Source organism: Macrobrachium rosenbergii, chromosome 51, assembly GCF_040412425.1.
Source record: "Macrobrachium rosenbergii isolate ZJJX-2024 chromosome 51, ASM4041242v1, whole genome shotgun sequence".
Taxonomy (NCBI): Eukaryota; Metazoa; Arthropoda; class Malacostraca; order Decapoda; family Palaemonidae; genus Macrobrachium; species Macrobrachium rosenbergii.
This window is the reverse complement of record NC_089791.1, coordinates 23095888-23118797: the sequence shown is the minus strand read 5'-3', so window position 1 is coordinate 23118797 and position 22910 is coordinate 23095888. Positions and strand designations below refer to the sequence as shown.

Here is a 22910-nt window from a genome sequence, read left to right as displayed (position 1 = left end):
ATGGTAGAAGTGTAACAGGAATGGTCAAAGTTTATGTATATCCTTACAGTTCTTTAAATTTAAGTGCTGAAAAAAATGGCTATTTCAAATGGAATCTATAAAAGAGAACAATTTGGCCATTATTAATCAAATGGCAATTTAATTTGGTAACAATGGCTATGAGTTCAAATGGAGAGGAGAGAGAGAAAGAGGATATAGAAAAATGGAATGGATATGAATAATAAACAAAGTACACTGGTAAAATGTCTTTAAAGAAAATATTCAAAACAATGGAAATAAATGGCCAAAATAATAAAGATATAAAACCTTAATTGCAAAGTTGATGGTTTTAACCAGCTCCTATTATTTACCTAGTTCCTATGAGTGATACGTTGTGGCAAATGATCATTTTCAAACCAGTTAAATGGTTTGAAAATTATCAATTCAGGTCTATTTCATACGAAAAGACTGGCTACAATCTTATAAAGATAAATGTATGATTTTTTTATTTCAGACAAAAAATAAATAAGGCATTTGGTTCTTTACAAAATTTGAAATTTTTTGTATAAAAGAAACAATTTCTGTTGGTTAAAAAAAAATTTTTGCCTCTGTGGTTCTGCACATGTCTTTTCCCCCAAAATCAGAAATCAGAGAAAATTACTAAGTAATTTTGCTGAAGGAAATGGGAAGTAGGAGAGGTACTCTTACCCTAGCCTTCAGAATATATTCAGTTAATTTCTTTCAATTTATCTTTACTTTTCCTCGTTTGATACTACTATTCTTCTCCCTATTAATTTCTAACAATGTTAAATACTGTATTTGCTTTGAATGATTGTTAAAAAAAATATAGGTATATCAGTTAGGCATAATTCACTTACATGTAAATTTGAAAAGACCTTGCAAATGCAGAAAAATGAACACTTGTAAGAGAGGTAAATCTAATTACATATGAAAGATAATATTCAGATGAAATATAAAAAACAATTTAAAAATAATTTGTGCACTTTCATTTTATATATACAATATAAATTAGAAAAATATTTAATTTTTCAAAAAATTTTCTTTGGCTAAAATAATCAAAAGGAAAAAACAAAATCCTGTAAGCATATCAAGTTCTGTCACTTCTAAAAGTTCCTATATTTGGAAGGTTGTATCTTAATTCAGTTACATAAATTGGATCGCCAATAGAAATTATTCATAAACGTCAATCCCATATCAAACGTCAAAACGTCCAACTAGCAGTACTAGGAAACGTCAAAACGTCCAACTTCCTGGTAACTTAAACATAAACGTCCAACTCTCAATAAGAAACGTCGTAAACATCCAACTTTAACTCATAAGGAAACGTCGTAACAATCCAACTTCCTCAGTTTCTGAAACGTCGTAAACGTTAAAAATTTCAACAAAAACGTCGTTAAACGTTCTGCTTCTTTAAACGTCAAAAACATTTTTGCTTCCTACTATTCAAAACTTAGTTCGTCAACATCTTCAGTAAAGAAACATCGTAAACTTCCAACTCTCGGTGAAAACGTCGCAAACGTCCAGCTTTCTTTTTAAGGAAACGTCACAAACGTCTGGCCTCGGTAAGGACAGTAAATATCAAACTTCCTCAGTAATTTTTGTCATAAACGTCCAACTTTTCATAAGGAAACGTTGTAAACGCCAACTATCTGAGTAAAGAAACATAAATAATTACAACTAAATCAGTAAGGAAAACCTTAAACGTCAACTTCCTGACAAGAAAAATTGATAAACGTCCAACTTCCTTCAATCTAAGGAAACGTCACTAAAACTTCCAACTTCTCATTTTAAAACGTCTGTCCAATAGCTGATTAAAAAAACGTCCCAATAATTTTCAACAAAGGAATAACGTCTGAAATTGCCAACTTCCTCACTAAGGAAACGTCGTAAACGTCCAACTTTTATCATAAGGAAACGTCATAATCCAAAATCGTTTCGGTCAATTAATAATACCTCGTAAATACGTCCAAATTCTCATGAAACGTTATGTCCAACTCTCACATAAGGAAACGTTGTAAACGTCCAACTTCCTACATAAATAAAGAAACGTCCAACTTCCTCAGTAAGAAAACGTCGTAAACGTCCAACTAACTCAGTCAAACATGTCGTAAACGTCAACTTCCTCACTAAGGAAACTCGTAAACACCAACTTCCTTGGTAAGGAAACGTCAGAAACGTCCAACTTCCTCGGTCAGAAACGTGAAACGTCCAACTATCAGTAAGGAAACTCGTCTCTCAAATATCTTCAGTAAGTATCCAAACGTCCAACTTCCTCAGCAATAAATTCATAAATTCCAACTTCCTCACTAAAGAAACGTCGTAAACGTACTGTACAAATAAACAAAGTCTCATACGAAATAAAAGGTAAATTTAGATGTAGCGATTAACGAAAAGTGTTATCAATTTATCTCATCACTGAAAAACTAAGCAGAGCAGAATAAGTAGAAGCGGTGAGTAACAAATGATGCAGAGAAACTACCAACAGCCAGTTTTTCCATTTTTAGATTTTTCATTTTTCGATATAGAAGAGAGGACAAGGTGCACACTGCCAAAAGCTATTAACGGCATTGCATTAAAGCAAACCTCTGGGTTCAAGACACATAAGTAGAATATATGAGTGATAATGCTAATACTATGAGCAATAAATGTGATAATATCATTAAAGGACATCATTTAAGACAAGCCTCTTAAATGGATACGAGAAACGTAGTGTGAGGTATCTGTTTCTCCATTAATTAAGTACAGGTTAATGAAGGTTATTGAAATTATTTGGCTTTTGAGTTCCTAACTGCCATGCTCAAAGTATGGAACCTTGTGCCCCCAATGCGACTGGGTTAATCAATTAAGCAATTTTCAAATTCAATGTTAAAAAACTCATCCAAAGGAAAGGTGGAGAGAGTCTGCACCGGGATGCAACTGACAAGAAATAAAACGCGTAGAAAATTAAATAAAATAGGAGAAAAATAAAAAAACAAACTAATAAAACGTGTCCGACGAAACTTATCGAGCTGCAATGAAGACTAAAGTGTTCCCTGTGACAGTTCCGGTGTTTTCTTACTGTATGCGAAGAATTATACAGAAAGTATGGTAAATATCAATAATGAGGGAATATTTGACAAAAGGCTTATTCAGGAAAAAGTTGTCTAAAATAACAAAATCAAAAGGAATACTTTCGAACTGCCTAAATGTGCGCAGCAAAAACTAACTGCAAATAAATCCGCTGATATAAAATTTAATATTAGGTGTCACAATAAACCCTTAATTTCAAAGAAAAATGACATAAAAGTCCTGTAAATAATGTTAAGTGAAAGCGTCTCAAAGTGTAAGACTAAAACCAATGATAAGAATACCAAATCTATTTAACAAAAAAGAAAATCGACCGAAAATTTGGTATACAAAAATATCATTGACAAAAGAAAACCTCCCCAAAACCCTCATTTTTAGAATGTGTATTTAATGCACATTTCAGCATTATAAAAGGTAGACGAAAAGAAAAATACTTCGCAATAAACGAGTATTTTTCTAACTCACAGAATGCAGATATATTTAGATGTACTAATTACAAGGCTTTTTAGTTGCTTCTGCTTCCCGTTACAAGTAACTACCTCCTTCCTCTCTCCCTCATTCAGATTTAAAACGGAAATGAAGCCGATTAAATGGCCTTGCTCTAGTGCATGACAGCAAAGTCCATCACTATAAAAAAAAAAAGTCTGGCACTATTTAAACTCGCATCTCCCTCCAGAAGACATCACTCAGTCGATCACCTCTGTAGATCCTGGTCCATCCCAGCGATATACACCACCAACCATGAAGGCCTTTGTAGTGTGTGGTAAGTAATCTATTCGAACAAACTGTATTTGGTTTGTAATGACAGAAGCGAATAACATTATTTATAACGTTCAAATATTGAACTCTAACTGAGAGACTGGGAGTCCAGTTCTCAGTAAAGTACTACAAAATATCACAATCTTTTACCTGAAATTTTCAACGTTATTTCCAGCTCTTCTTTGTCTTGTAGCCGCCGACAGGCGCCCAAGCAATGGATATGGAGCACCTCCTGCTCCTCCAAGCAATGGGTATGGAGAACCTCTTGCTCCTCCAAGCAATGGGTATGGAGCACCTCCTGCTCCTCCTAATGGGTATGATCCACCTGCTGCTCCTTGGCAACCAATGGGTATGGAGTTCCTGGATCACTACCCTATTTTGGCCTCCGTCCTAAACACTCGTTTCTCCTGACGATGCTCATAATTCCTGGTTATGACACATTCACTGATAACATTGCCTGATGAAGAAATACCCATCTGTCAGGCTGGATGCAAGGTCTTCCACATCTGCCATTTAATGGACAGGCCCAAAAAATGGAAATGCCGTCAGCAAAATGCTTATCCTCTGCCCCAACGGCACCATCTTCAACCAACAGTACCTTAGATTAAGTGACTGGTGGTTCAACCTAAATCGACTACGCTGATGCTGAAGACTTCTATAAAACCAACGATTTTACAGATTAAATTTTATGTATATCCTTACAGTTCTTTAAATTTAAGTAGAAGAAAATCGCAATTTAATGGAATCTATAATGCAACGGCAATTCAATTTTATGGTTCAAATGGCAATGGCAACAGGTAACAATGGCTATGGTTCAAATGGCAATGAAGAGCAACGGTAACAATGGCTATGGTTCAAATGGCAATTAAATAAAAATGGCTTTAAAGAAAATAACAAAAAATTATAAAGGTTAAAACTTGGTTGTGCAAGTTAATGGTTTTAACCAATTTATTTGAATGGTTCCCAGGAGCCCCTCCATCACTTTTAGCAAACCCTTATGGTTTGAAAATTATCCATTCTAAATTTCATCGAATAAATGATCATTTATCATTTCATTCAATGCTATGAGATTTTTTAGTTTCAGACAAACTGCGACCATACAAATTTATAAAGATCTTTGTATTCAATTTGAAATAAATAAAAATAAATAAGAAACAAATTTCTGTTACTTAAAAAAAAATATTTTGCCTCTGTGGTTCTCACAATAAATCTCTCAGAAATCAGAAATGGCTAAATCTTTTACTTAGAAGTAACAAAGATGTAAATTACACTTACCTAGCATGTTTATATATATTCTAGTTAATTTCTTTCAATTTCTCTTTAATTTCTGTATTTCGTTTGATATCAATTACGGACTAAACCTCACCTCCTATTATTTCATTTCTATGTTTGGCTGATTTGCTTTGAATGTTTATAAACTTAAAAAATAAACATAAGTCAGTTAAATCTAACGAAGACGCATTACAAATTTAAACACCTGAAATATGCAGATATAAAATAACCACTTGTACTGAGCTCATAAAACACGAACATACATAAAGAAATCTAAAAACAATTAATTGCACTTCATTTTATAAATGAAAAAAAATTTTTAGTGCAAAACAAAATTTTTAAAACATAGTGTATCTAAAATAATCAGTTAAAAATCAATCCTATAAACCAAAGTTCTGAAGGGTATTAAAGATCCTAATATTGGAAACTGTATCTTAATTCTGGACATGATGGATCGCCAATAGAAAAACATCACGTTCACTTATTAAAACGTCGTAAACGTCCAACTAACCTCAGTAAGAAATAATTTACATCCAACTTCATCGGTTTCTAATTTATAATAAATTAACAACAAAATACGAAACGAACTTTCTGAAATTCGTAAAAAACTTCCTCACAAAATGGCATTTAAATGTCAAACTTCTTTAATGAAAACGTTTTGCTTCAACTATTCAAAACTTCTTCCTCAAAAACATCATTCGGTTCAACTTCCTCTCTAAAGAAACATCGTAAACGTAAACTCCTCAGATTTTAAACATGTAAACGGCTGGCAAGATGGACAACGTCGTCAACGTCCAAATTTCTCATAACCGAAACGAATTTTTCCAACTTGGCACTCTCAGGTAAGAAAACGTCGTAAATAACTTCCTCGGTAAAAACGTCAAACGTCCAACCTTCAGCAATTGGTGACAGAAACGTTGTAAACGTCTAACTTCAATCAGTAAGTCAAAAGTCGTAAACGTTCAACTTACTTCAGTATTTTAAACGTTCTGTCTAATAGTCCAACTTAAAAAATAACTCCCAATAATTTTCAACAATCAATAACTTCTGAATTTGCACCTTCCTCAATAAGACAACGTCAAAACGTCCAACTTTTTTCATCTGAGGACACGTCCAAAATCTAAATTTCGGTCAACAATACATACGTCATAAATACTCAAAATCCTCACTAATGAAACGTATGTAACTTCTCACGTACAATGTACAAACGTCAAAACTTCCTCATAAATAAAACACGTTAACGTCCAACTTGTAAAAAAAACGTCGTAAACTTTAACTTCCTCAGTCAAAAATCGTAAACGTCATTTTTACTCACGCTACTCACTCTACCTCACCACGCTTTTGGCTTCGTCCAACGTCAGAGAATGAAACACGAACGTCAAACTTCAGAAACGGAAAAAACGTCCAACTATCAGTAAAAATCTTAAATGTCAAATGTCTTCGTGTAAACATCAATGCAGTGATTTTCAGCAATAAATCGTCGAAACGTCCAACTTCCTCAGTAAGAAACGTCGTAAACGTACTGTACAAATAAACAAAGTCTCATAAGAAATAAAAGGTAAATTTAGATGTAGCGATTAACGAAAAGTGTTAACAATTTATCTCATCACTGAAAAACTAAGCAGAGCAGAATAAGTAGAAACGGCCAAATCTTTAGGTGAGTAACAAATGATGCAGAGAAAATACCAACAGCCAGTTTTTCCATTTTTAGATTTTTCAGTTTTCGATATAGAGGAGAGGACAAGGTGCACACTGCCAAAAGCTACTAACGGCATTGCATCAAAGCAAACCTCTGGGTTCAAGAGGCATAAGTAGAATATATGAGTAATAATGCTAATACTATGAGCAATAAATGTGATAGTATCATTAAAGGACATCATTTGAGAGAAGCCTCTTAAACGGATACGAGAAACGCAGTGTGAGGTATCTGTTTCTCCATTAATTAAGCACAGGTTAATGAAGGTTAATGAAATTATTTGGCTTTTGAGTTCCTAACTGCCATGCACAAACTATGAAACCTTGTGCCCCAATGCAAATGGGTTAATCAATTATGCAATTTTCAGATTCAATGTTAAAAAACCATCCAAAGGAAAGGTGGAGAGAGCGTCTGCACTGGGATGCAACTGACAAGAAATAAAACGCGTAGAAAATTAAATAAAATAGGAGAAAAATAAAAAAACAAACTAATAAAACGTGTCCGACGAAACTTATCGAACTGCAATAAAGACTAAAGTGTTCCCAGTGACAATTTCAGTGTTTTCTTACTGTATGCGAAGAATTACTACATGAAATGTATAAGGTAAATATCAATAATGAGGGAATATTTGACAAAAAGGCTTTTTCGGAAAAGTTGCCTAAAATCTATATCACATTAAATCAAAAAGGAATACTTTCGAATTGCCTAAATGTGGGCTGCAAAAACTAACTGTAAAAAAATCGGTTCAAAAAAAATTAAATATTAGGTGTCACAATAAACCCTTAATTTCAAAGAAAAATTATATAAAAGTCCTGTAAATAATGTTAAGTGACAGCGTCTCAAAGTATAAGACTAAAACCAATGATAAGAATACCAAATCTATTTAACAAAAAAGAAAATCGACCGAAAATTTGGTATACAAAAATATCATTGACAAAAGAAAACCTCCCTAAAACCCTCATTTTTAGAATGTGTATTTAATGCACATTTCAGCATTATAAAAGGTATATGAAAAGAAAAATACTTCGCAATAAACAAGTATTTTTCTAACTCACAGAATGCAGATATATTTAGATGTACTAATTACAAGGCTTTTTAGTGGCTTCTGCTTCCCGTTACAAGTAACTAACTCCTCCTCTCTCCCTCATTCAGATTTAAAACGGAATTGAAGCCGATTAAATGGCCTTGCTCTAGTGCATGACAGCAAAGTCCATCACTATAAAAAATAAAAGAAGTCTGGCACTATATAAACTCGCGTCTCCCTCCAGAAGACATCACTCAGTCGATCACCTCTGTAGATCCTGGTCCATTCCAGCGATATACACCACCAACCATGAAGGCCTTTGTAGTTTGTGGTAAGTAATCTATTCAAACAAACTGTATTTGGTTTGTAATGGCAGAAGCGAATAAAATTATTTATAACGTTCAAATATTGAACTTTAACTGAGTAACTGGGAGTCCAATTCTCAGTAAAATACTACACAATATCGCAATCTTTTACCTGAAATGCTTCACGTTATTTCCAGCTCTTCTTTGTCTCGTAGCCGCCGACAGGCGGCCAAGCAATGGATATGGAGCACCTCCTGCTCCTCCAAGCAATGGGTATGAAGCACCTCCTGCTCCTCCAAGCAATGGGTATGGAGCACCTCCTGCTCCTCCAAGCAATGGGTATGGAGCACCTCCTGCTCCTCCAACCAATGGGTATGGAGCTCCTCCATCACCTTCAAACTCCTATGGAGCTCCATTCTAAATCAGGTGCATGACCATTATCGATAATTCGATGCATGGTGGAGTTCCTGGACAAGACTCACCTTATTTTGGCCTAACGTCCCATTTAATGTTTCTTTTGCGAATAAATGAAAATGTAAGAAATGATGAAAAATGTTATTATCCCGACACTTTCATCGTCAGGCTAAATGTGCATTAGATTAAGCATCTGTGTATTAGGATGGCCAACCTAAATGGACGCCGTCAAGCCCTATAAAAACCAGGACTGTGTATTTTACCTCTGCCCCAACGGCACCATCTTCAAATTTAAGTACTGAAAGAAAATCTCGTCTGTGACTGGTGGTTCAACTTTAATTTTATGTACTTTTAATTTGAGCTGAAGACTTCTAGAGAGAACGAGCAGATTGGGGTCGCAAAAATATGAATAATAAACAAAATACCTAAAATAAAAGTCTTTAAAGCAAAAATATTCAACGGCAAAGATATAAAACTTACTTGCAAGTTAATGGTTTTAACCAATTTATTTACATATTTCCCAGAGAGATACATTCGCTGTTAGCAAACCAGTTAAGTGGTTTGAAAATTCAGGTCTATTTCATCGAATAAGACTGGCTTCGATCTTATAATTTCTTTAACCTCTAGTGATTTTTTTCCCTTTCAGACAACAACCCACGTAAGGCATTTGGTTCTTTCCTTTTCAATTTGAAATTTTTTGCAAAGAAAGAAACAATTTCTGTTGGTTAAAAAAAAAAATTAATCTGGGTTCTCAAATGTCTTTGCCCCTGCCGCTTCAGAAATCAGGAAAGATTCCACCAATTTTGCTGAAGGAACTGGGTATTGGAGCTCCCTCCATCAATTTCTTTCAATTTCTCTTTAATTTTCCTGGTTTGATACAATTACGCACTAAACCTCTTTGTTTCTCCCTATTATTTCATTTCTATGTTTGGCTGCTATTTGCTTTGAATGTTTATTTTAACTTAAAAATATAGGTATATCAGTTAGGCATAACGAAGACGCCTTACATACAAATTTATACACCTATGCAAATGCAGATATAAAAAACCACTTGTAAGAGATAAATGTATAGCTGAGCATATAATAAATAAAAATAAATAAATGAATACAAAATACTGCAAAATGTTTAACTTTTCAAAACAGTAGTGCATCTAAAATAATCAGTTAAAATCAATCCTGTAAGTATATCAAGAGATCTATCACAGATATTAAATTTCCTAACACTGGAAGGTTGAATCTTACTTCTGGACATGGTGGATCGCCAACAGAAAGAAAAAAATACATTTTTTAAATACTGGTAAAATTCTACTAAACATAGAATTTTCCAGGAACACAAAAATCAAACTTATACCCAAAAGAATCAGAATGATAGATTTTGATGAATTTCTAAAATTAAAGAGCAAATCTCATGACTTGGATTCTCCCCACATTTTAGTTTTTAGTAAAAAAAAAAACTTGTGGCAGGTTTGTCTGTCAGTCCGCCTTCAGATATTAAAAATGAATGAAGCCAGAGGGCTGCAAATTGAATGTTGAGCATCCACTCTCCAGTCATCAAACATACCAAATTGCAGCCCTCTAGCCTCAGTAGTTTTTATTTCTATTTAAGGTTAAAGTTACCCATAATCGGGCATCTGGCAACGACACAGCACAGGCCACCATCGGCCCGTGGTTAAAGTTTCATGGGTCGGTAAATTATACTTCTAAAGATAGATCGATTTTTATTATACAATGTAATAAAACTCGTTTGCGCCGAAGAAAATATCGGCGTAATTTTTAAATTTTGATGATATGGAAAATTTGTCAAGGTTCTTGATAGTAAATCGAGACCAATCTTTCAAAATGGATAATTTCTGCATGGTTCCACTGAATTCTCAATTTCGTCGCTATAGCTTTGAAATGGTCGGAGTTATCCAAGGTTAAGTTAGAGAAGCTACAAAGGATAATAAAATACTGAGTAAATAGATATCTTCTTACCCATGTACACTTGTGCTCAGCTAACAAACGTATTTGAAAAATTTTCATTTAAACTTTATTACAGATCAATGTCTGAAGAAGAATAATGAAAGAGTATATCACAAAAAATTATTAACATGTAAAAGGATAATGATAACAAACATATATCCAATTACAATTTAACTCAGAAAACCCGTAGCTTTTATAAAGATGGCATCCAAGTCAACATATAGTCGACTCACAGACGATTTCTTCAAAACATTACTTCCGACTTCGTTGGCAGAGGAAATAAAAATACTGATCGTGTCAAAGGACAATTATTATGGGAAAACTTTTATATTAAACAAGGAAACGTCATAAACGTCCAACTTCCTCAGTAAAGAAACGTAAACGTTCAACTTCCTTACAATGGAAACATTGTAAACATCCAACTTCCTCACTAGGGAAATGTCGTAAACGTCTAACTTCCTCGTTACGGAAACGTCGTAAAAGTCCAACTTCCTCAATAAGGAAACATTGTAAATGTCTAACTTCTTCAATGAGAAAACATCGTAAACGTCCAACTTCATCGGTAACGAAAAGTCATAAATGTCCAACTTCCTCGGTAAGGAAACGTCGTAAACCTCCAACTTCCTCACTATGGAAACGTCGTAAACGTCCAACTTCCTCACTGAGGGAACGTCATAAACATACAACTTCCTCACTAGGGAAACGACGTAAACGTCTAACTTCTTCGGTAAGGAAACGTCGTAAATCTCCAACTTCCTCGGTAAGGATACGTCGTAAACGTCCAACTTCCTCAGTATGGAAACGTCGTAATCGTCCAACTTCATCACTAGGGAAACGTCGTAAACATTTAACTTCCTCAGGAAGGAAACGTTGCAAACGTCAAACTTCCTCAGTAAGGAAACGTCATAAACGTCCAACTTCCTCAGTAAGGAAACGTCGTAAACGTCCAACTTCCTCAGTAAGGAAACGTCATAACAGTCCAACCTCCTCACTATGGAAACGTCATAAACGTCTAACTTCCTCAGTGAGGAAACGTCGTAAGCATCCAACTTCTTCGGTAAGGAAATTTCGTAAATGTCCAACTTCCATAGTGAGGAAACGTCGTGAACGTCCAATTTTCTCACTAAGGAAACGTCGCAAACGTCTAAATTCCTCGGTAAGGAAACGTCGTAAACGTCTAACTTCCTCGGTAAGGAAACGTCGTAAACGTCCAACTTCCTCGGTAAGGAAACGTTGTAAACCTCCAATTTCCTCACTGTGGAAACGTCGTAAACGTCTAACTTCCTTACTAAGGAAACATCATAAACCTCCAACTTCCTCGGTAAGGAAATGTTGTAAACGTCCAACCTCCTCGGTAAGGAAACATCATAAACGTCCAACTTCCTCACTAGGGAAACGTCGTAAAAGTCCAATTTCCTCGGTAAGGAAACGTTGTAAACGTCCAACTTCCTCACTAGGGAAACGTCGTAAACATCCAACTTCCTCAGTAAGGAAAAGTCGTAAACGTCCAACTTCCTCGGTAAGGAAACGTTGTAAACGTCCAACTTCCTCGGTAAGGAAACGTCATAAACGTCCAACTTCCTCACTAACGAAACGTCGTAGACATTCAACTTCCTCACTAAGGAAACGTCGTAAACGTCCAACTTCCTCGGTAAAAAACGTCTAAACTCAACTTCCTCGAGAAACTCAAACGTTCAACTTCCTTGGTGATATCGTAAACGTCCAACTTCTCAAATACTTCTTCCAAACGTCCAGTTCCTCGGTAAGGAAAACATCAAGTCAAACTTCAAATAAAACGTTGCAAACATCCAACTTCCTCGGTAATGGAAACGTCGTAAACGTCCAAATTCATTAGTTAGAAAACGTCATAAACATACTGTAAAAATAAATAAAGTCTCAGAACGAAATAAAAATAAATTTAGATGTAGCGGTTAATGAAAAATATAAAAAATTTATCTCACCACTGAAAAACTGAGCAGAGCAGAATAAATATAAACGGCAAAATCTTTGGGTAAGTAACAAATGATGCAGAGAAAATACTAACAGCCAGTTTTTCCATTTTTAGATTTTTCTGTTTTCGATATAGAGGAGTGGACAAGGTGCACACGGCCGAAAGCTATTAATGGCACTGCATTAAGGCAAACCTCTGGTTCAAGAGACATAAGTAGAATATAAAAATAATAATGCTAATACTACGAACAATAAAAGTTATAATCATATCAAAGGACATCATTTAGGAAGACAAATACGCATCTTAAACAAAGGCAAATTATTAGATGCGAGAAACGCAGTGTGAGGTATCTGTTTCTCCATTAATTAAGTACAGGTTAATGAAGGTTAATGAAACTATTTGGCTTCTGAGTTCCTAATTGCCATTTAAGTTCCTAATTACCAAGCACAGAGTATGAAACCTTGTGCCCACAGTGCAACCGGGTTAATCAGTTCAGCAATTTTCAAATTCAATGTTAAAAAAATCATCCAAAGGAAAGGTGGAGAGAGTCTGCCCCTGGACGCAACTGACAAGAAATAAAACACGTAAAAAATGAAATAAAATAAAAGAAAAATAAACAAGTAAATAAATGGATAAAACATGTCGGACGAAACCTATCGAACTGCAATAAAGACAACTGTGTTCACAGTGACAATTTCAGTGTTTTCTTACTGTATGCGAAGAAGTACTACAGGAACTATGGAATAAGATAAGTAAGCAATATTATGGGAATATTTATCAAAAGGGCTTTTTCGGAAAAGTTGTCTAAAATCTATATCACATTAAATCAAAAAGGAATACTTTCGAATTGCCTAAATGTGAGCTGTAAAAACTAACTGTAAAAAAATCGGTTGAAATAAAATTATTTATTAGGTGTCACAATAAACCCTTAATTTCGAAGAAAGATGACATCAAGGTCCAGTAAATAATGATAAGTGACAGCGTCTCAAAATGTAAGACCAATAACAATGATAAGCATACCTAAATCTATTTAACAGAACACAAAATCAGCCGCAAATTTAGTATATAAAAGTATCATTAACAAAAGAAAACCTCCCAAAACCCTCATTTTTAGAATATATCTAATGCACGTTTCAATATTATAAAAGGTAGACGAAAAGAAAAATACTTCGCAATAAACGAGTATTTTCTAACTCACAGAATGCAGATATATTTAGATGTACTAATTACAAGACTTTTTAGTTGCTTCTGCCTCCCGTTACAAGTAACTATCTCCTCCTCTCTCCCTCAATCAGAATTGAAACGGAAATCAAGTCGATTAAATGGCCTTGCTCCGCTGCATGACAAGAAATCCATCATAAAAGAAAGTCTGGCACTATTTAAACTCGTGTCTCCCTCCAGAAGACATCACTCAGTCGATCACCTCTGTAGATCCTGGTCCATCCCAGCGATATACACCACCAACCATGAAGGCCTTTGTAGTGTGTGGTAAGTAATCTATTCGAACAAACTGTATTTGGTTTGTAATGACAGAAGTGAATAAAATTATTTATAGCGTTCAAATATTGAACTCTAACTGAGAGACTGGGAGTCCAGTTCTCAGTAAAGTACTAAACAATATCACAATCTTTTACCTGAAATGTTCCACGTTATTTCCAGCTCTTCTCAGCCTTGTAGCCGCCGACAGGCGCCCAAGCAATGGATATGGAGCACCTCCTGCTCCTCCAAGCAATGGGTATGGAGCTCCACCAAGCAATGCTTATGGCCCACCTAGGAACTCCTACGGAGTAGATCCACTTGCTGCTTTGGCAGAGAATATTCCTGGCGGTGGAGTTCCTGGAGAAGACTACCCTATTTTGGCCTCCGTCCCAGACACTCGTTTCTCCTGCGATGCTCAGAATGTACCTGGTTATTATGCCGACACTGATCGTCAGGCTGGATGCCAGGTCTTCCACATCTGCCAGGACAGGCCCAATGGACGCCGTCAGCAGGACTCCTTCCTCTGCCCCAACGGCACCATCTTCAACCAACAGTACCTCGTCTGTGACTGGTGGTTCAACTTCGACTGTGCTGATGCTGAAGACTTCTATTCAGTCAACGAGCAGATTGGGGTCGTTGCCTATGACCCTTATGGTAGAAGTCGCAACGGTAACGGCAATGGCAATGGCAACAATGGCTATGGTTCCAATGGCAATGGCAACAGCAACAATGGCTATGGTTCAAATGGCAATGGCAACGGTAACAATGGCTATGGTTCAAATGGCAATGGCAACGGTAACAATGGCTATGGTTCAAATGGCAATGGCAACGGCAACAATGGCTATGGTTCAAATGGCAATGGCAACGGTAACAATGGCCATGGTTCAAATGGCAATAATAAAGAACAATGGCTATGGTTCAAATGGCAATGGCAACGGTAACAATGGTATGGTTCAATGGCAATGGGCTAAAATGGCAATATTTGTAACAATGGCTATGGTTCAAATGGCAATGGCAAAAAACAATGGCTATGGTTCAAATGGCAATTAAATAACAATGGCCATTTTCAAATGGTAACAATGGCCAATTTCAAATGCAACGGTTATGGTTCAAATGGCAATAGAAATGGAAATGGCCAAAGGAACGGTAACAAAAATGGTAATGGTTCCAATGGCAACAGTTATGGAGCCCCACCCGTTCCTATGAATGGGTATGGAGCCCCTCCATCACTTTCAAACTCCTATGGAGCGCCATTCTAAATGTGGCAAATGATCATTTTCATTCATTCAACGCATGAACCTTCTTTTATTGCTTGATACGAAACTGCGACCATACACCTTTATAAAGATAAATGTATATTTTTGTATAAAAAATAAAAAAGAAAAGGAATTACAAATAATATCCTGTATACTTTAACCTAAACGAAAAATTTGCATGCGTGTATGCACATGCAAATTCGGTTATAGACAACCTAAATGGCGATATCTTATACAATTAGTCAGTAAACAAAGATGTAAATTTTACACATTCCTGTTACATGTTTATACTACTATTCTATCAATTTGGGAACAATAAGAAAATTACTGTATTTCGTTAAATCTATTTGGAAGCAAAATCAGCACCAGTACATTTCTTTCATTCCATGTATACGTTGAAGAGAGTTGCATAAATATGAAAAATGAACATAAGTCGGTAAATCTAAGTAGCATTTTTATTAAAGATAACATTCAGATGAAATATTAAAATTTTTACAAATAATTTGTACTTTTCCTAGAATAAGAACCATAGCTTTCGCAAATGGAGTTTCTCGCGCAGGGCGTTCTTTGGCTACCAGTAACTAAAAGGAAAAAACAAAATCAGTTTAAGCATCCCCATGCTTACTTCTAACAATGATATGTTTCTTTTACGTGAACCAGTTAAAGGGTTTAAAAAATTATTATTAAAGAAAGTCTAATTAATTTCAGACAATCTAATATCACTGGTTATTAACTTGCAATTCCTTTAACCTGTGTTTTTTAAGACAATAATTTACAGACACCATTTGGTTTCTACCTGTAATAAAATTAACTATAACAGTAACTAACGAGTTTATGAATTTTTAGTGAAAAAAATTTCACACAAAAAGGCAGGTATTTCTGTTGATCTTAATGAGAACATTTTGTTTCACTAGTATTCAAAACTTAGTTCTCAACATCTTGTATTGAGTCCAGTCTTCCTCTCTAAAGAATCATAAACATATCCTTTGATTTTGCTGATATCACCTTTCGAATTTTGCACATGACCGACGAATTTTTCATTGGCACTGCACATCTGATTACTTAAATGATAAAAATAATTCCAAGTAAATCAGACAAAACCTTCAGCAACTGTGACAGATGAATTGGTAATTGCTCACTTCAATATAAGTCAAAGCACTCAAACTTACATTCTATTTTAAATTCTGTCTAATAGCTGATTAAAAGCACTCCCACTAATTTTCAACAATCAATAATTTCTGAATTTGCGACCTACAATTGATCTGACAACGCTTATTTGTTTTTGTTTTTTATTATCTTTTCGCATCCAAAATCGTTTCTGTCAATTAATACATACCATAAATACTCGAAGTGCTAATGAATTTATGTATCTCTACGTACATACATACGTAAAAACTTACATAAATAAAGACCCCAATATTTATAAATACACAGTTAGCTTTAACAGAGTCACACATGTAAATTCCCTCATTTTTACTCACGCTACTCATTCTACCTTACCACGCTTTTGGTTTCATGAACGACAGAGAATGAAACACGAACACAAACTCAGACACGTGAAACTAAGAAAGCTATCGGAAAATATCTTGTCTCTCAAATGTCTTCGTGTATCCAACAATGCAGTAACTTTCACCATTAAATACGAAATTACCAACTTTTTCTTCTTCAGTAAGGAAAAATCATAAACGTACAGTGCAAATAAATAAAGTCGCAGAACGAAATAAAAGATAAATTTAGACGTAGTGATTAAGGGAAAGTGTTAAAAATTTATTTAATCACTGGAAAACTATGCAGGGCAGAATAAGAAGAAACGGCAAAATCTTTGGGTGAATAACGAATGATGTAGAGTAAATACCAACTGCCAGTTTTTCCATTTTTAGATTTTTCTATTTTCGATATAGAGGAGTGGACAAGGTGCACAATGCCGAAAACTATTAATGGCACTGCATTAAAACAAACCTCTCGGTTCAAGAGACATAAGTAGAATATATGAATAATAATGCTCATACCATGAACAATAAATGTTATATAATCATATCAAAGGACATCATTTAAGAAGACAAATACGCAAATTATTAGAAACGAGAAACGCAGTATGAGGTATCTGTTTCTAAACGAATTAAGCACAGGTTAATGAAGGTTAATGAAACTATTTGGCTTTTGAGTTCCTAAATACCATTTGAGTTCCTAATTACCATGCACAAAGTATGAAACCTTGTGCCCCAAATGCGACTGGGTTAATCAGTTAAGCAATTTTTAAATTCAATGTAAAAATTATCTAAAGGAAAGGTGGAGAGCGTCTGCCCATGGACGCAACTGACAAGAAATAAAACACGAAAAAATGAAATTAAATAAAAGAAAAATAAATAAGTAAATAAATGGATAAAACATGTCGAACGAAACCTATCGAACTGCAATAAAGACTAGTGTTCCCAGTGAAAATTTCAGTGTTTTCTTACTGTATACGAAGAAGTACAAGAACTGGTATTAGATAAGTAAGCAATATTGAGGGAATATTTAAAAAAAGGGCTTTTTCGGAATAGTTGTCTAAAATCTATATCACATAAAATCAAAAAGGAACACTTTCGAATTGCCTAAATGGGAGCTGCAAAAACTAACTGTAAAAAAATCGGTTGAAATCAAATTAAATATTAGGTGTCACAATAAACACTTAATTTCGAAGAAAGAGGACATAAAGGGCCAGTAAATGTAATGATAAGTGACAGCGTCTCAAAGTGTAAGAATAATAACAATGATAACATACCTAAATCTATTTAAAAGAATAAAATCGACCGCAAATTTAGTATATATAAATATCATTAACTAAGGAAAACCTCCCCAACCCTAACATTTTTAGAATATATCTAATGCACGTTTCAATATTATAGAAGGTAGAAGAAAAGAAAAATACTTGCAATAAACGAGTAGTTTCCTAACTCACAGAATGCAGTTATATTTAGATGTACTAATTACAAGGCTTTTTAGTTCCTTCTGCTTCCCGTTACAAGTAACTAACTCCTCCTCTCTCCCTCATTCAGATTTAAAACGGAAATGAAGCCGATTAAATGGCCTTGCTCTAGTGCATGACATGAAAGTCCATCAATATAAAAAAAAAAAGAAGTCTGGCACTATATAAACTCGCGTCTCCCTCCAGAAGACATCACTCAGTCGATCACCTTTGTAGATCCTGGTCCATCCCAGCGATATACACCACCAACCATGAAGGCCTTTGTAGTGTGTGGTAAGTAATCTATTCGAACAAACTGTATTTGGTTTGTAATGACAGAAGCGAATAAAATTATTTATAACGTTCAAATATTGAACTTTAACTGAGAAACTGGGAGTCCAGTTCTCAGTAAAGTACTACACAATATCACAATCTTTTACCTGAAATGTTCCACGTTATTTCCAGCTCTTCTTAGTCTTGTAGCCGCCGACAGGCGCCCAAGCAATGGCTATGGAGCACCTCCTGCTCCTCCAAGCAATGGGTATGGAGCACCTCCTGCTCCTCCAAGCAATGGCTATGGAGCTCCTCCAAGCAATGGCTATGGACCTCCACCAAGCAATGCTTATGGCCCACCTAGGAACTCATACGGAGTAGATCCACTTGCTGCCTTGGCAGAGAATATTCCTGGCGGTGGAGTTCCTGGACAAGACTACCCTATTTTGGCCTCTGTCCCCGACACCGGTTTCTCCTGCGATGCTCAGAATGTACCTGGTTATTATGCCGACACTGATCGTCAGGCTGGATGCCAGGTCTTCCACATCTGCCAGGACAGGCCCAATGGACGCCGTCAGCAGGACTCCTTCCTCTGCCCCAACGGCACCATCTTCAACCAACAGTACCTCGTCTGTGACTGGTGGTTCAACTTCGACTGTGCTGATGCTGAAGACTTCTACTCAGTCAACGAGCAGATTGGGGTCGTTGCCTATGACCCTTATGGTAGAAGTCGCAACGGTAACGGCAATGGCAACGGTAACAATGGCTATGGTTCAAATGGCAATGGCAACGGTAACAATGGCTATGGTTCAAATGGCAATGGCAACGGTAACAATGGCTATGGTTCAAATGGCAATGGAAATGGCAGAAGGAATGGTAACAATAATGGTAATGGTTCCAATGGCAATGGATATGGAGCCCCAGCACCTCCCACGAATGGTTATGGAGCACCTCCATCACCTTCAAACTCCTATGGAGCTCCATTCTAAATCAGGTGCATGACCATTATCGATAATTCGATGCATGACGGATTCACTGATAACATTGCCTGATGACGAAATAGCCACTGACATATCCTTGACATGGAACAACGCCCTATAACATTATGACATTTAATGTATATTTTTGTATAATAAATGAAAATGAATAAGAAATAATGAAAAATGCTTATCCTTTACTCTTTCATCTGATCTAAATGTGTACATTAGATTAAGCACATGTGTATTAAGGCATGGGCAACCTAAATGAAGATATCTTTTGATAATCCTCTATACAAGCAGAATGTGTATTTTATATATAAAATTCTTTGAAAGAAAATATTCTTGAAAATTATAAAGTTATAAAGCTTAGTTGCAAGTTAATGGTTTTAACCAATTTATTTACCTAGTTCCCAGAGTGATACGTTCGCTGTTAGTGAACCCGTTAAGTGGTTTGAAAATTATTAATTCAGGTCTGTTTCATCGAATAAGACTGGCTTCGATCTTATAATTTCTTTAACGTCTAGTGATTTTTTTTCTTTCAGAAAACAACCTACTGAAGGTATTTGGTTCTTTCCTTTTCAATTTGAAATTTTTTGCAAAGAAAAGAAACAATTTCTGTTGGTTAAAAAGAAAATATTTTGCCTCTGTGGTTCTCACAATGTCTTTGCCCCCTGCCGCTCTCAGAAATCAGAGAAAATTATTAAGTAATTTTGCTGAAGGAACTGGGAAGTTGGAGAGGTACTCTTACTCTAGCCTTCAGAATATGATGGATTATGAACTGGAGGATTTCTCATCAACTACTTTCTCTCATCGCATATATGCAGTTATTTTCTTTAAATTTCTCTTTACTTTTCCTGGTTTGATACAATAACCCACTAAACCTCTTTGGTTCCTCCCTGTTATTTCATTTCTGTGCTTGGATGCTATTTGCTTAGAATGTTTATTTTAACTTGAACATATAGGTATATCAGTTAGGCATAATGAAGACGCCTTACATAAAAATTTAATCACCTATCCAGATGCAGATATAAGGGAACCACCTGTATGAGAGCTCATAAATTACAGCTGAGTATACATAAAGAAATCTCAAAACCATTTAACGTTGCATTTCAGTTTATAACTGAATATAGAACACTGAAATTTATTTAATGTTTATATACAGTAATGTCTCTTGCACAATCAATGAAAATGTGTCCCATAAGTATATCAAGAAAGCTGTAACAACTATCAATTTTTATAATACTGTAAGGTTGAATCTTACTTCTGTACATAGGGGTCAAAAATAGAGAGAAAGAATATATTATGTAAATACTGGTAAAATTACATTACTCCTAAAACCCTCTAGAAACAAAAAAAAAAACGAAAGAAATTCAGACTACGCGGTTGGTAAAAAAAAAAAAAAACGTAAATAGCCAGTGAAAAATCTAAATCAAATCTGCGCAAAAATTTGCAAACTTACAGGAGATTTGGGTGAATTTCTGAAGTTAACCAGTAAGATATACAAAACGAAAGTTTTTCACTTTTCTAGCTTTTTTATACTGATAATATGGAGAAGTACACTATATGTCACAAAGTCCCATTCCAGAATTTTGCTGGATCACTTTATAAGAGTTCCCAATTTCAAATGCTGAAGAAAAGATGAAAAAAGAAAAAAAAATATACAATACTTTCAATCAATATGTTTGATGTTTTCGCAATTTGGAACTTTCGTTCCTAAATCAGATCTTACAGTTGTACCAAACTAGAAGAAGAATTATCGTCAAACTGATCAAATTATTCAAGGTCGATGTCTGGAAAAGAGTAATAAAAGAGTATATAACCAAACAAAAAATCATGATAACAATAGCAGTGCATAAAGAGCATACCTCCACGAAATTCATATGACAATCAAGTAATACATGAACTTGTCTTAAATGGGTTATTAACCTGTAAAATGATATTGATAACACTGACACATATCCAGCAACATTTTAATTAGGAAAGACCTACCTTTTATAATGAGCAAAATAGTGTCCATGTCAACAAACAGTCAACTCATGAAAGTCCCACAATATACATTTATAAGTCGAGCTTCATCGAACTGTTTTCACGTTCTTGAGATATTTTGCTAACAAACAATTGGCTAAAAAACATAAACTATTACCAACTTTGTTGGCAGAGGAAGTATAAATAAAGATAACGTCATGGGACAATTATTAAGTGACGGCAAATTCTTAAACAAATAAAAATCTTTTGGAAAGCTTACCATGATAACGAATACTGAGTTCCATAATTTTGAAAGTGAATGGAATAAAGGTTTAATTTGAAACGAATACAGATGTTTAAACTATGTAAAGTTCAACATGGATAAAATCAATACCTTTTAAAATTATCATAAAACCAGAGTAAAAACAAAAGCTGGAGCAGAGGACAGTTCGATCTCATAACTCCTCTGAACTGTCTAAAAATTAATATAAAACGAAATCATCGCTTTAAAAACTCATCAACTGTTTTGAAAATTAAATTGACTCTTTAAAAACGAAAAAATTTATTCTCTGTACCAGAAAAATGTTAAAAGCGTACTGTTTGGAATGCCGATAATCAAAACGCATTTTACATGGAATGACAACAGTAAAACACAAATCTTCGAAATATGGCATAAAAAATCACATGCAGTAGGCTATCTATTTTTTCAGAAATACTCATTTCATAATTTAAAAAATAAATATTTCGAGCTGCGATGAAACCATATTCCAAAAATTTGTAAGACTGCATGTCAACTATTGATAAGATATTGACAGTTAGTGTAAAATGTGCTAGCTAGTGAAAAATTAAAGAAAAAAAAAAATTAATTAAGTAAAAGAAATCTGGATTACAAAATTCAGAAAAAATTGACAAGACACATAACATTAAAACTGCTAGGCAGGCATACTTTTCATAATTCTGCTCTCGATACTGAAAAAAACTACCAGGAAAGAGTCGTATATTGCAGCATGCAAGTTTCTGCTAAACAGCGTGGATAAAAAATTAAAGCACCACAGAATTTTCTTAAAATATTTTAAATAAATCAATACTAAGTTCGTGAAATGAAATTAATGCTTGCCCTCTAAATCAAACGTGAAACGGAAGCGGTACATATTAAATGGCCTTGCTCTGGCGCATGGCAAGGAAGGCCATCAAGATATAAAAAGAAGTCACGGGAAACAAATGATATATAAACTAATAATGTCCCGCCTCAATGCATCACTCAGTCGATCACCTCTGTAGATCCTGGTCATTCCAAATAATATCACCACCAACGATAAAGGCCTTTGTGTTTAGTGGTAACAATTTATTCAAAACTATACAATTAAAATATTAATATACCAGAAAGTTAAATCATGGTATATTCAATTCGATATTCAATGATATTTGTGGCTAAGTACTGATGAATATACAAAGTGTCATGAAGAGTTTACGACAAAAAAATTGTGTATATATTCAATCATAAAAATGTACCCGTTTTTCTAATTTATATATATATATATATATATATATATATATATAA

At 34.8% G+C, this 22910-nt stretch overlaps 1 protein-coding gene across 1 annotated transcript; it reads left to right on the top strand.

Annotated features, from left to right (window-relative positions):
- Nucleotides 1–18403: 18403 nt before the first annotated feature.
- On the top strand, nt 18404–19494 carry LOC136832978 (pro-resilin-like). The gene is made up of 2 exons (XM_067094628.1): nt 18404–18425; nt 18597–19494. Exons 1-2 carry the CDS (start codon nt 18404–18406, stop codon nt 19391–19393), a joined length of 819 nt encoding a protein of 272 aa, XP_066950729.1. The 3' UTR covers nt 19394–19494.
- The last annotated feature ends 3416 nt before the right edge of the window (nt 19495–22910 follow it).

What these genes read in the sequence shown, in the direction of transcription:
- LOC136832978 (XM_067094628.1), top strand. Translation starts at nt 18,404, where the DNA reads ATGAAGGCCTTTGTAGTGTGTG. An exon ending in GAAGGCCTTTGTAGTGTGTG is followed by an intron (nt 18,426 to 18,596) that starts GTAAGTAATCTA and finishes CGTTATTTCCAG; the next exon opens with CTCTTCTTAGTCTTGTAGCC.